The sequence below is a fragment of the Chiloscyllium plagiosum genome, unplaced genomic scaffold (genome assembly GCF_037043375.1).
Source record: "Chiloscyllium plagiosum isolate Xiang-an unplaced genomic scaffold, Cpla_swu_hap1 HiC_scaffold_5, whole genome shotgun sequence".
In the NCBI taxonomy this organism is placed as follows: Eukaryota; Metazoa; Chordata; class Chondrichthyes; order Orectolobiformes; family Hemiscylliidae; genus Chiloscyllium; species Chiloscyllium plagiosum.
In genome coordinates, this window is record NW_028270143.1 from 67,657,315 (window position 1) to 67,672,156 (window position 14,842).

At 40.5% G+C, this 14,842-nt stretch overlaps 1 protein-coding gene across 5 annotated transcripts in view; it reads right to left on the minus strand.

Moving 5' to 3' along the window:
• The window catches only part of LOC122547144 (serine/threonine-protein phosphatase 6 regulatory ankyrin repeat subunit A-like), a 213,753-nt gene that overhangs the window by 7,541 nt on the left and 191,370 nt on the right, over nucleotides 1–14,842 (minus strand). For 4 of the 5 annotated variants that reach the window (XM_087987263.1, XM_087987262.1, XM_087987261.1 and 1 more), the window contains 3 exons: nucleotides 10,576–10,721; nucleotides 8,345–8,427; nucleotides 1,175–1,257 (listed from right to left, as the gene is read on the minus strand). In XM_087987263.1, the coding sequence (XP_087843389.1) occupies nucleotides 1,175–1,257; nucleotides 8,345–8,427; nucleotides 10,576–10,721 (312 nt within the window). Of the gene's footprint in view, nucleotides 1–1,174; nucleotides 1,258–7,382; nucleotides 7,562–8,344; nucleotides 8,428–10,575; nucleotides 10,722–14,842 lie in introns of those variants that run through there. The other variant, XR_015757218.1, reaches the window with a different exon arrangement.

Sequence of the window (14,842 nt, forward strand, 5' to 3'; positions counted from 1 at the left end):
CAAAAACACAATCAAATAACTACTCCTTTTATGCACCAAATTTGCCACTTTGTCTTGGATCACATGGGCATTTATTTTTGTGATCAGTTATACTGGACTTGAAATGTTAACTGTTTCTCCCTCCAGGCCTGCTAAGTTTCTCCAGCTATCTGCATTTGTTTCTCATTTTGAGCATCCATCATTCCAGTATTGTAAGTGAACAAATTGTTGATTTTGAGATCATAGCCTAGAGTCTTCATGTTTTGAACAGAGCAACTTGCAATGATTCTGCCATCTCATTGACATGTCTCCTCGACCCTTTGTTTCTTGTCTCATTACCATCCCTTGTAGCCATTTAATCTCTCGCTCCTTCTTCCTCGCACGGACCTTCCTTTTCATTCTCATTGACCTATACACAGCTCCAACCTGCCTTTATAATTGCTTATACCATCTAACATGCATAACCTTTCCATTTCTGATGAACAGCCAATCTGAAACTTAAGCTTCTCTCTCCTCAGATGGAACAACAAAACAGAGCAGCAGAAATAGACGATTTAGCCCCTCAAGCCTTGTTGCTATTCAGTGAAATCATGACAGATCCGTACCCTAATTCCACAAACCCAGCAACACACTAAAACAGCAGATCCTATTCAGGCAACAATCAAAACAAACGTTCTCTAAAAAATACCTTGCAAAAACTGTAACAAACAGTACATTGAACAAACAGGCAGAACGCTCGCTGTCAGGGTACATGAACATCAAATAGCCACAAAAAGACGTGGCCCACTATCACTAGCATCCTTACATACACATGAAGAAGGACACCATTTTGATTGGGACACACATCCATCTTAGGTCAAGCCAAACAGAGACAAGCATGAGAATTCCTGGAAGCATGGCACTGCAACCAGAACTCAATTAACAAACACATTGATTTGGACTGGAAATGGTTTCACCAATCCAAGGAAACCTAAAAACATAAATAGAAAGCTGGGTATAACACCAGTGCTTCACCAGAGGCTCGCTGATAATGTTACCTAGTATGGTGATGAAACGTCTGAAAGTGAACCTTCCTGCTCAGCGTGAGATGAGAGGAAAAAGCTTCAAATATATGGACAAAATATCTTGCCTAAGTCTTCCTTTATGTAGGTAAAGCATTTGCTTGCTTGCTAAAAATAAATTTTAAAATACTTACGTTTGTAATGAAGTATTTGTTGAATTTATGAGGCTCCTGTCAGTAATCTTCTCCAGTATTAACAAGGCACTAGTTTCATGGCCCTAAATGTAATCAAAAGTGTAAATTGTCAGATGTAAACAAAAGAAATTCGGACAATAATAAACATAGCTTAAATCTGAAAGCCTGAAATGGAGAGACTTCATGAGGACCGGAGTCACTGTCGAGAACTCCCAGGGCAACACCTGTATTGTACTGTGCTATCACCTCTGTTGGGTTTGTCCTGCCAGTGGAACAGGACATATCCAGCAATGGTGATGAGGTGTCTGGCACATTGGCTGTGAAGTACGATTCTGAAAGTATGACTACTTCGGGCTGTTGCTTGACTAGTCTGTGAGACAACTATCCCAATTTTGGCATTAGTCCCCAGATGTTAGAGAGGACAAAATTGCTGGGTTGACAGGGCTGTTTCTGCCCTATGTGATTTGCTTAATATCATTACTTTGTTGAGACTTCGCAGCTGAGTGGCATGTTAAACCATTTCAGAGGGCAGTTCAGAATAAACCACACTTTGCTGGTTTTGGAGTCACATTTAGACCAAATTGGGGATAATGTAGAAGTGGAGAGAAACTATTTTTAAAGCAATAGAAAACATTCTCAGCGCAGTAATTTGCCAGGGATGGTTGAGAGTTTCCTAATGATGAATTGAGAGAGATCTATACAAACATGAACATTATCAGCATGAATATGACAGCAGAAGACACTTCTAGCAATGGGATGTGAGAAAGTAACTACACAGAAGTAGACAAAATGGTTCAGAAAATTTCAGCAAATCACCCAAACTGTGAATTCTCAGCTGCTTGAGCAAGGGTTGTCCATGCACAGGCTGGAAAATGCAAGTGAGAAGATTTTCTTGGTTTCCTTATCAATAAATGCTTGGGAATGTAGAACAACTGATGTTAAAAAGCTGCATTTTTGCAGGGAGATCAGCTCAAAAGGAAAACACTCCCTCTCCCTCAAACAGTAACCAAAAGCAATGGGAACACTCCCCAAATAACATATCTATTTAACCTGAATGATCCTTCTGTAGTTTGGTACCTCTCAGTAAGTTTTGTTTTCTTAAACCTGGGTTATCTCCAGTTGAAAGCAGACCTGCCATATTTTAATGTCACCAAGAAGTCAGCTTTCAGGCACCTTAATGCTGTACATCGATGTTTTCTTTTTGTGTGACTGGAGCAGCAAATTTGCATACATGATCATAACTGGGCTAACAAATAAGTGGGCTAAGCAATTCAAAATTGCAAATCAAGCTTCAAGAGCTTTTATATGTATTGGATTGGAAATTAGGTGGAATGAATGGACTGTCACTTTTCATCAGTAACATTTTTGGAAAACATTAGGTTAGCCTAATTGCTGTTACACGAAGTGAAGCCTCACAAAAAGATGCACCAGTTTCCAAAATGGAGTTTAATGAACAGCTGAATGAGTTGGGCACGCAAATGAGGTCACATAACACATTTGAGGTCTTAACAGTTGATTACGAATACAAAAAAAAATCCCAAGGTGGAAGACATTATTTGGGCAAACAAAACATTTAAGAAATTAAAAATGCAGCATTGAAGTTTTGAAATTTCCACATTGGGAGATGCCAGGAAAATGAAACTTATTGGCTCAAATGATGTTGGTGGCACGGTGGCACAGTGGTTAGCACTGCGCCAGAGACCCAGGTTCAACTCCTGCCTCAGGCGACTCTCTGTGTGGAGTTTGCACATTCTCCCAGTGTCTGCGTGGGTTTCCTCCGGGTGCTCCGGTTTCCTCCACAATCCAAAAATGTGCAGGTTAGGTGAATTGGCCATGCTAAATTGCCCCTAGTATTAGATGAAGGGATAAATGTAGGGGAATGGCTCTGGGTGGGTTGTGCTTCGGCGGGTCGGTGTGGACTTGTTGGGCCGAAGGGCCTGTTTCCACACTGTAATCTAGTCTTAAAAAAAAAGTCTCCTCTGCAAACCTACAGGAAAGTTTGTAGTTTTTCTTTTGAGAATAGGAGGCACATGTTGCACTTTACCAAAAAGATCAGAAGAGTAGTAAAAAGTACTTTAGCAGTGAAAATTCTTGCCCTTGTTGAGGTGACAGATATGGTGTTTTTCTTAATGAAAATATTGAAGGGCATTCTCAAAAGGGATTACACAGCAATATCATACAATCAATGCTACATTGATAATAAATCATTATGGGATAATATACTTTCAACAAAATGTACCAATGAGAAAATACAGGATTGATATCATAGCTTAAAAACATGGAGGAGAATGAGAAATCTCCAAACTAAAATAGGTGGACAGCAATAGTCAATTATCATTTGCTTAATGAAGAAAGGAACAAGATCTAAGAAGCTATGAGAAATACTGGAGAAGAGCTTTGGAACTTTAATATATATATATATATATATATATATTAAAAAAACCATAACAGAGCCATTTTGAAAAATATGTTGAAATTTTGTATTATTTTGTGGATGGATACCATTTTGAGAGAAGGATAATCTGTTATCACCTCATAGGTCTGCCAGGGATCTCAGAGACCTCATGGAACTAGGGAGCGAGTGGTGGTTGTAGACGAAGGGATACTTGGGTAAAAAGTGGGTGTCGAAATATGGGGAAAAAGAAATCAGAATTGCACCAGAGGGAGGTGTTTGGTGCGGAAAAAAAATAAGTGCTTTAAAGTTTATGGCCAGGAGTAAAGTCTGCTAATTTTTATTCAGATTTATCATACTTGCAAGGCTTTATTTATTGGTGTATGGTTCATTGGTATTCATTTGGCTATTTTAAGTAATGACAAGATTAAATAATAAAGAAAAGAATTGTAGGAATACTCCAACTTCAAGAATGCAGGTACTGTGCTATGCGGGGTTTTATAGAAGATAATTTATTTTAATTTCGTGAGGGTATGGAAATCAGGAGACAATATCAGACAGGAATACCAAGGTGCACAGACAACTGGGAGAGATAGACTGATCGTACTTAAAGTTGACAAGCCACTGGGACTGGTTAAATGCTTATAAGTATACTGAGGGAAGTGAGAATGGGAGTATGGGAGGCAATGGCAATAAATTTTCACTCTTCCTTAGAGGATTTGTATCAGCGATAGTCACAGGTGAGGTGCCGGAAGACTGGAGGTTGGCTAACGTGGTGCCAGTATTTAAGAAAGGTGGTAACGAAAAACCAGGGAACTATAGACTGGTAACCCTGATATCGGTGGTGGGTGTGTTGTTGGAGGGAATGCTGAGGGACAGGATTTGCACGTATCTGGAAAGGCTAGGACTGAGTAGGGATAGTCAAAATGGCTTTGTGCATGGGAAATCATGTCTCACTAACTTGATTGAGTTTTTTTGAAGAAATAACAAAGAGGACTGATGAGGGCTGAATGGTAGACATGATCTATATGGACTCCAAAAGGCATTTGACAAGGTTCTTCATAGTCGACTGATTGGCAAGGTTACATCACATGGAATACAGGAAGAATGAGTCACTTGGATACAGAACTGGCTTGAAGGTAGAAGACAGAGGGTGGTGATGGTGGAGGATTGTTTTTCAGACTGGAGGCCTGTGACCAGTAGTGTGCCACAAGGATTGATGCTGGGTCCCCTGCTTTTCGTCATTTACACAAATGATTTGGATCTGAACATAGGAGGTATAGTTAGTAAGTTTGCAGATGACACCAAAATTGGAGATGTAGTGGACAGCGAAGAAGGTTACCTCAGATTACAATGGGTTCTTGATCAGATGGGCCAATGGGTCGAGGAGTGGCAGGTGGAGAATACTTTAGATAAATGGGAAGTGTTGCAGTTTGGAAAGGCAAATTCAGAGCAGGTCTTATACACTTAATGGTAAGGTCCTGGGGAGTGTTGCTGAACAAAGAGACTTTGGAGTGCAGGTTCATTGCTCCTTGAAAGTAGAGTCGCAGGTGGATAGAATAATGAAGGCGGCATTTGGTATGCCTTCCTTTGTTGATCAGCGCATTGACTATAGGAGTTGGGAGATCATGTTGCAGCTATAGAGAATATTGGTTAGGCCATTTTTGGAATATTGTACGCAATTTTGGTCTCCCTCAGAGATGAAGGAGGTTGTGAAACTGAAAGGGTTCAGAGAGGATTTACATGGATGTTGCCAGGGTTAGAGGGTTTAAGCTATAAGGAGAGACTAAAGAGGTTGGGGCTATTTTCACTGGGACATTGCAAGCTGAGGGGTGACCTTATACAGATTTATAAAATCATGAGGGGCATGGATTTGGTAAATAAACAATGTATTTTCCTGGAGATGGGGTGGGAAAGTCCAGAACTAGAGGGTATAGGTTTCGGGTGAGAGGGGAAAGATTGAAAAGCGACCTAAGAGGCAACTTTTTCACGCAGAGGGTGGTACATGTTATGGAATGAGCTGCCAGAGGAAGTGGTGGAGACTGGTACAATTACAACATTTAAAAGGCATCTGGATAGGTAAACGAAAGGAAGGGTTTAGAGGGATGGGGGCCAAATGCTGGCAAATGGGACTATATTAATTCAGGATATCTAGTCAGCATGGACGAGTTGTACCGAAGAGTCTGTTTCCATACTGTATATCTCTCCTACTTGAAAATTACATCATTTAAACCCTTGCTCAAAGAAATGGTGCAAGGAAAAACCAAGGAACTACAAACCAATGAATTTAACTCCGTGATTAGGAAATTTCTAGAAACAATAATTTAGGACAAGATTAATAATCACATGGAAAATTGTGGGTTAATGAAGAAGGGACAACATGAGTTTCTTAAGAAAAAAATCATATCTAACTAACTTACTGGATCCTTTTGATAGTCTAAGGGGGTTAATGAGGGTAATGCTGTTGACATGCTGTACATGGACATTGATAGTGTGCTGCACAGACCTGTGGACAAAATCTCATGGTATAAAAGGAACAATAGCAGCATCATACAAAACTTGTGGGGTAAGAAACAATAACTATGTATCTTTTTCAGACTGGGAGAAGGTTTGTGATGGCGTTCTTGTTTTTCCTGACATATAATGATCTAGACTTTGGGATACAAGACACGATTTTAAAAATTGATAGAAAACCAGGAAACACTATAAATTACAAGTTAATGTAAAACATCAAAAGGATATCGTTGAAAAGTATGGCGCTGGAAAAGCACAGCAAGTCAGGCAGCATCTGAGGAGGACAGTCAATGTTTCAGGCATAAGTCCTTCATTCCAGATGATGGGCTTATGCCTAAAACGTCGAATCTCCTGCTCCTCAGATGCTGCCTGACCTGCTGTGCTTTTCCAGCACCACACTTTTCGACTGATTTACAGCATCTGCAGTCCTCACTTTCTCCTAATCAAAAGAACACAAGTCTAGTTGATAGAATAAATGGATAGGTGGAAGATAAAGTTCAATTCTAAGTGTGAGGTAATATACTTTGGTAGGAAGAACAAGGAGAGACAAGATAGAGGGCACAACTCTAAAAAGGGTTAAGAGCAGATGGAGCTGTGTTATGTGCATAAGACATTAAAGGTGACAGGTCAGATGGAAACATTAGTTAATACAACATGTAGTAAACCAACTTTATTAAGAGGGGTACAGAATATACACGAGCAAGAGCAAGAGGCTATGCTTACAAAAGACATAGCCTCAGCTGGAATACTGCTTCCAGTTCGGAGCAGCACATGTTAGAAAGAATGTGAAGGTGTTGGAGAGTGAAGAGTTTACAAGAATTGGTCTAGGGATGAGGAATTTCAGTTACGAAGATAGGTTGAAGACACTGGGACTGATCTCCTTGAAGAAGTGTTGGCTAAAAGGAGATCTGATTAAAGTATTTAAAGGCATGAGATGTAGGCAGGGAAAATGATGAAAAATGCTGTATTAGTGAAAGGATCATGAATGAGGGGGCATGGATTTAAACTAAGTTATTTTTTTATTCATTGATAATCATGGGAAATTCAGTGATGATGATATATTGAATGTCAAGTGCGGTGGTTGCTTACTGGAGATGGTCACTGCCTCGCATTTGAACTGTTTCAGTATCAGAGGAGTTGCGACTAGTGCTGAAGATTGTGCAAACATCCTGACTTCTGATCTTATGATGGACATCGATGAAGCAGTTAAACATGGCTAGGCATAGGACAGTGTCCTGGAGCTGAGATGACTGAACTCCAACAATTACAACCACCTTCCTGCCTGTCAGATATAACACCAACCAGCATAATGTTTGCTCCCAATTCTCATTGGTTCCAGTTTCCTCAGGACTACTTGATGCCACACACAGTCAAATGCTGTCTTGATATCAAGGGCTGTCACTCTCACTTCATCTCTGGAGTTCAGCTCTTTTTGTCCATTCTTGAACCAAGGCTGTAATGAGGTCAGCAACAGAATGACCCTGGTGGAATCCAAATTGGGTGTCACTGAGCAGGTGCTGCTTGATAGCATGGTTAATGACACCTTACATCAACAATAGGTAAATGAAACAAATAAAAAAAAGAGGGAAAACCCTTTTCACTTAGCAAATAGTCAGGCTGCAACCATAAGACCACAAGATATAGGAGCAGAATTCGGCTATTCGGCCATCAAGTCTATTCTGTAATCATATTTCTCAACCCATTCCCCTACCTTCTCCACATAACTCTTGATCCCCTTACTAATCACGAACCTATCCATCTCTGTCTTAAATACATTCAATGACTTGGCCTCCACAGCCTTCTGTGGCAATGAATTCCAAAAAATTAGCCACCCATCAGCTTAACAAATTCCTCCTAATCAGTTCTAAAGATTCTATGCCCTCAGGTTCTAGTCTCTCTTCTTCGTGAAAATTCTTCCGCACATCCACTTTATCCAGGCCTCGCAGAATTCTGTTAGTTCCGATGGGACCCCCCATATCTTTCGAAATGCAATTGAGTACAGACCCGGAGTCCTCAACTGCTCCCATATGACAGGTCCTTCATTCCCAAGCACATTCTTGTAAATTTCCTCTTGACCCCGCTGTGGCGAGCACATCTTTCCTCAGATACAGGACCCACAAAGTCTGGTTCAGCTTCAGTGAGTGACCAGGGAACGCTTAAATTATATTTAATTTATTTAACAAAATGAACAAGTGCCAATAACTAATGCCATAAAATTGAAAAGTTTTGTTTCATATGTGAGGTCCTTCACGTTTGACACTCACCTTGCTACAAGCTAAGTGGAGGGCTGTATTCTTGTTCATATCCTGAAGGGTCAAATTGGCCTTTGCACTGCTGACCAGTACTTCTACAATAAAACAGCAAAAGCAAATTAGTTTAATTTTCAGCTTACAATGAAACTCCCATGAGAGTCCCACTTATTACATTGGATTCTACCTTCTTTAGATCATTTAAAAGGGCAGAAGCATTTACACGTTCAATCCTACAGCATACTTCAGGATGTTCAGGGTGGACATACTGCCTTTAGACCTGATAACTATGTGTATTAATTATTATTTACCACATCTTGAGTTAGGAAGCATCAACAGTTGAGTTAAATGTAGAAACAATAAAATTTCTATGAAGTACTGAAGATGAATAGTATATCAAACTTTGCTACTCAAGAGCACAGATTAACATTTTTCCGCAAAGAGAATTCAGTGATGCCAACTCCCCAAGACCTTCACCCACAGCTTTGTAATTCTTCCCTTTCAAGCATTTATTTAATTCCCTTTTAAGTATCAATTCAGTCCACTCTACCTAGCTGTGGGGCAGATATCCGAACATAACCACTATCGCATTAAGTAGTTTAGCCTCATGTCACATTTGATTCTTTTGCCTTTTACCTGAAATCAGTATTCCCTGGTTCTAGTTTCCTCCTGCCAGTGGAACTCATTTTCTCCTGTCTAGACACCTCTGGCAAGATGTTTTTGGCACTGAGGTTGCAGACTGGGCAGTGGTGACAATGAAAACAACAGGGTGCTGCAACAGGATGGCTCTGTGATATTTGCATCTGTGATTGAGTTTCCCTATCAGCAGGACCAATGCCAATCAGCTGCCCACAAAATGGAAATGAGCAGCCTATTTAAATAATGAAGCCCTTATTAGAGTACAGCTGAAAAAAAAACTTCTCTTTAGTCTCTTCTGATGTATTATAAATGATCTAGTCTATTTACAGTGGTATTTCTTACAAATTGTCTTGATGTGTGCACAAAAAAAGTCCTTTTTCAGAAATATTCAAGTTCGGTCTTATCTAACGACTATTACAAGAATAATTTTCGCACACCGCTCTAATTTACCAACAGCAAAGCTGTTTCCTGCCACATGGGATGACTATGGCCATGCTGTAACTGTCTGGGCATCAGAGAAAGAAGCACTATTACTCAGATGGGAGTGAAGCGTATCCTGTGGTTTCACTCTGCTTCCCAGAGGGATTATTTAATGTTATCTTAGAGGGTTTAACATTATTATGCTCCTCTCAATCCCCACACGGCCTCAACATTGCACACCTCTTTCAATGAGGCAGCTGAGGGTTTAGAAATACACGCCCTCTGATTAAGCTGGCAATATGGGAACCTGCCTTAATGCCTTTAATTGGACAGATAGCCCAAAGGTGGTCCATTAGAAGGCCTAGGAGAAAGTGAGAACTGCAGATACTGGAGACCAGAGTTGAAAAATGTGGTGCTGGAAAAACACAGCAGGACAGGCAGCATCCGAGGAGCAGGAGAATCGATGTTTCGGGCATAAGCCCTTCTTCAGGAATCCTGAAGGACTTATGCCCGAAACATTGATTCTAATGCTCCTCGGATGCTGCCTGTCCTGCTGTGTTTTTCCAGCACCACATTTTTCAACTCCATTAGAAGGCCACATGGTAAAGCTGCCAAATCAGTCCCAATGTCGGAATTCTCATTTTGTCCTGAAACTCTCGATAAAATTCTGTCACTCACAATCTTGAACACATCAACCTGTTTTTTTTTCAAACCACCTCTACTCTATAGACAACAACCTCAGCTTCTCCAATCTATCGACCTACCTATCTTAACTCCCTCATTTCTGGAACTATTCTAGTAAAGGTCCTTCCGATATCCTTTCAAAGACCTTCAATATTCTTCTTATAGCGTGATGCCCAGAATTGGGCATAGCGATCCAGTTGGGACCAAACCAGTGCGTAGCACAAGTTTATCATAATGTCCTTGTTTTTGCACTCTGACAGCCATAGACTTACACAGCACAAGAATTCTCTATGTTCCACTTTCCCAACCACTTTGTCAACCCACACTGTCAATATTGTACCTCCACATCCCTCTATTCCCACATCATCTTTATTTTATATTACCTCTCTTTCCTCCCATCAAAATATATTACATTGCACTACTCTGCAATAATCTCACCTACCATGATAGTCTATGCCTTCTTGATGTCCATCATTATTGAAAGAAATAATGAATGGACTTACCAACTGCATTAGTTTGCCCATTTTCCGCTGCCATCATTATTGGCGTTTTCCCTGTTAAATCTGCAGTGTTTACTTGAGCATTATGGCTGAGTAGAAGTTGTAAACATTCAACATGATCTGTGAAAGCTGCTGCATGAAGAGGTGTTCTGTAGTAAATAAAACAACAAAGTTACAATTGTTTCACAAGGTCTATTTTGTTCCTTCCAACATTAGAAAAGCTAAGTTACATGCTGGGTTGCAATTTAAATCACTGTTATTCCATGCACAAAATATTTGAATACAGTTTATAACATCTTATCTCTTCCTAGATTTTCCCCATCTATTACGGAATTAGTGAAAATAGATTCAGACAAAAGGAATTTGATTTATATAGTACTTCCAAGTATTTTAGAAACACCTCAATAAACCGTATACCAAGTGTAAGCAATTACTTCATACAAATTATTCTGCTGATGAGATAAATTGCTAGTTAATCTGTCTTTGTGGTATTGAAGGAGTATTAGTCAAAAAATTTTGCTGCTCTTCAATTTGTAAAGACTTGAATCACTGAAACAGGGAAACAAATATAATGTCTAATGCAAGAACTGAACCTTAATAAGTAATCCGGTTCAGACAAAATGTATCCTAAGCTGTTGAATGAAGCCAAAGTAGAAATGGCAAAGGCATTGATCACAATCCTTCGACTATCATTAGATACAGGAGTAATTTCAGAGAACTTATAGAGGAACAAGGAAGGGGTGGGTTGCTATTATTATTCTACAAAAGGAACCAGGAAACCAAGAGCAAAGTGATGCTCCTGGAACATTACCAGAGATAAAATAAACTTTCGCTTGCAAAAGAAATGGATTGAGATGGGCCAGCATGGAGTCATAGAGCACAGAAACAGACCCTTCGCTTCAACTTGTCCATTCTGACCAAACATCTTAATGTGACCTCGTTCGATTTGCCAGCATTTGGCTCATTTCCCTCTAAACCCTTCCTATTTATATACCCATCCACATGCCTTTTAAACGTTGTAATCATACCCATTTCCACTACTTCCTCTGGCAGCATGTTTCATATCTGCACCACTCTCCGAGTGGAAAAGTTACATTTCAGGTCCTTTGAAAATCTTTCCCCCTTTCATCTTAAAACTATGCCGTCTGGTTTTGGATATCCCCCACCCTTGCTATTCACTTTATCCATGCTCATGATTTTATAAACCTCTATAAAGGTCACCCCTCAGCCTCTCATCGTCCAGGGAAAAAAAGCCCCAGCCTAATCAGCCTCCCCCTATAACTCAAACCTTCCAATCCTGGCATTATCTTTGTAAATCTTTTCTGTACCCTCAAGTTTAACAGTATCCTTCCAATTGAAGGGCTACAAGAACTGTACGCAGTATTCTAAAAGTGGCCTCACCAATATCTTGTACAGGCGCAACATGACATCCCAACTCCTATACTCAATGCTCTGATCAATGAAGGCAAGTGTGCCAAACAACTTCTTCACCATCCTGTCTACCCAAGTCAAGCTATCATTTAGGTAAATCTGCTCTGTGTGCCTACTCAGACCAATACAGGCTATCCTTTCTCAGGTCTGTTACACAGACCTGAACACATACTCAAGGATGATCTAATCAGGATTCTGAATATCTCAGAACATTTACAGCAACACCAATACCGGAAACCTTTTTTTGGATTTGTTAAAGGTAAATTGACTAGTACAATTGAATTCTTTGAACGAGCAGACCACGTTGTTCAAGGTAGATATATAAATAGACTTTCAGAAGGCATTCTTCAAAATAGTAACTTATGAAAAAGATCAAAGCTAATGGATTTGGAAGGTTAAGTTCAGATACGAAAATAGAATTGGTTCAGTGACAGGTTGATCAGTCTTTGTGGCCAAATATCAATTTTGGGTCCATTTTAAAATTTTATGTATGATCTAAACCTGGGTGGAGGGACAGCACTGCAATATTTGTAGATGCTGCAGAACTGGACAATGTTGTATATAGCAATGAGGATAGTTGCAGACTTCGGATGATTGATAGAATGGTGAAATGGTCAGAAATCTGGCAGATGAAATTCAATGCAGAGAAATGTGAGGTGATGGACTTCAGGTGGCCCATTAGGGGAGAGACGCTATGCAGCAAAGGGCATAATTTAGAAGAGTACAGATGCATACAAATCCTTATATGTGACCTGACAAATTGATAAGGTACTTTTAAAAAGTTGCATGTGACAACTGGAAGCAGAGCCGAGCGGGCAAGACAGTAGAACAAAAATGGCAGGAGTTTGTGGGGATAATTGAGGACACTGTACAGAGGTTCATCCCCAAGAAAAGAAAGATTATCCGGGGAGGGATTAGACAGCCATGGCTGACAAAGGAAGTCAGGAAATGTATTAAAGAAAAAGAGAGATCCTATAAAGTGGCCAAGAGCATTGGGAAATCAGAAGATTGGAAAGGCTACAAAAACAAACAGAGGATAACAAAGAGAGAAATAAGGAAGGAGAGGATCAAATATGAAGGTAGGCTAGCCAGTAATATTAGAAATGATAGTAAAAGTTTCTTTCAATACATAAGAAACAAACGACAGGCAAAAGTAGACATTGGGCCACTTCAAACTGATGCTGGAAGCCTAGTAATGGGAGATAAGGAAATAGCTGGAGAACTTAATAAGTACTTTGCGTCAGTCTTCACAGTGGAAGACATGAGTAATATCCTAACAATTAAAGGGAGTCAGGGGGCTGAGTTGAGTATGGTTGCCATTACAAAAGAGAAAGTGCTAGAAAAGCTAAAAGATCTTAAAATTGATAAATCTCCTGGCCCTGATGGGCTACATCCTAGAGTTCTGAGGGAGGTGGCTGAGGAAATAACAGAGGCGTTGGTTGAGATCTTTCAAAAGTCACTGGAGTCAGGGAAAGTCCCGGATGATTGGAAGACTGCTGTTGTAACCCCATTGTTCAAGAAAGGATCAAGACAAAAGATGGAAAATTATAGGCCAATTAGCCTAACCTCAGTTGTTGGTAAAATTCTAGAATCCATCATTAAGGATGAGGTTCCTAAATTCTTGGAAGAGCAGGGTTGGATTAGAACAAGTCAACATGGATTTAGTAAGGGTAGGTCATGCCTGACAAACCTGTTGGAATTCTTTGAAGAGGTGACAAATAGGTTAGACCAGGGAAACCCAGTGGATGTGGTCTATCAAGACTTCCAAAAGGCCTTTGATAAAGTGCCACATGGAAGGCTGCTGAGTAAGGTGAGGGCCCATGGTGTTCGAGGTGAGCTACTGGTATGGATTGAGGTTCGGCTGTCTGACAGAAGGCAGAGAGTTGGGATAAAAGGTTCTTTTTCGGAATGACAGCCGGTGACAAGCGGTGTCCCGCAGGATTCAGTGTTGGGGCCGCAGCTGTTCACGTTATATATTAATGATCTGGATGAAGGGACAGGGGGCATTCTAGCGAAGTTTGCCGATGATACGTAGTTAGGTGGACAGGCAGGTAGCACTGAGGAAGTGGGGAGGCTGCAGAAGGATTTAGACAGTTTGGGAGAGTGGTCCAGGAAATGGCTGATGGAATTCAATGTGAGCAATTGCGAGGTCTTGCACTTTGGAAAAAAGAATACAAGCATGGACTACTTTCTAAACGGTGAGAAAATTCGTAAAGCCAAAGTACAAAGGGATCTGGGAGTGCTAGTTGAGGATTCTCTAAAGGTAAACATGCAGGTTGAGTCCGTGATTAAGAAAGCGAATGCAATGTTGTCATTTATCTGAAGAGGGTTGGAATATAAAAGCACCGTTGTGCTACTGAGACTTTATAAAGCTCTGGTTAGGGCCCATTTGGAGTACTGTGTCCAGTTTTGGTCCCCACACCTCAGGAAGGACATACTGACACTGGAGCGTGTCCAGCGGATGATCCCTGGAATGGTAGGTCTAACATACGAGGAACGGCTGAGGATCATGGGATTGTATTCATTGGAGTTTAGAAGATTAAGGGGCGATCTAATAGAAACTTACAAGATAATACATGGCTTGGAAAGGGTGGACGCTAGGAAATTGTTTCCGTTAGGCGAGGAGACTAGGACCCGTGGACACAGCCTTAGAATTAGAGGGGGTAAATTCAGAACAGAAATGTGGAGACATTTCTTCAGCCTGAGATGGTAGGCCTGTGGAATTCATTGCCACAGAGTGCAGTGGAGGCCAGGACACTAAATGTCTTCAAGGCAGAGATTGATAAATTCTTGATGTTACAAGGAATTAAGGGCTACGGGGAGAATGCGGGTAAGTGGA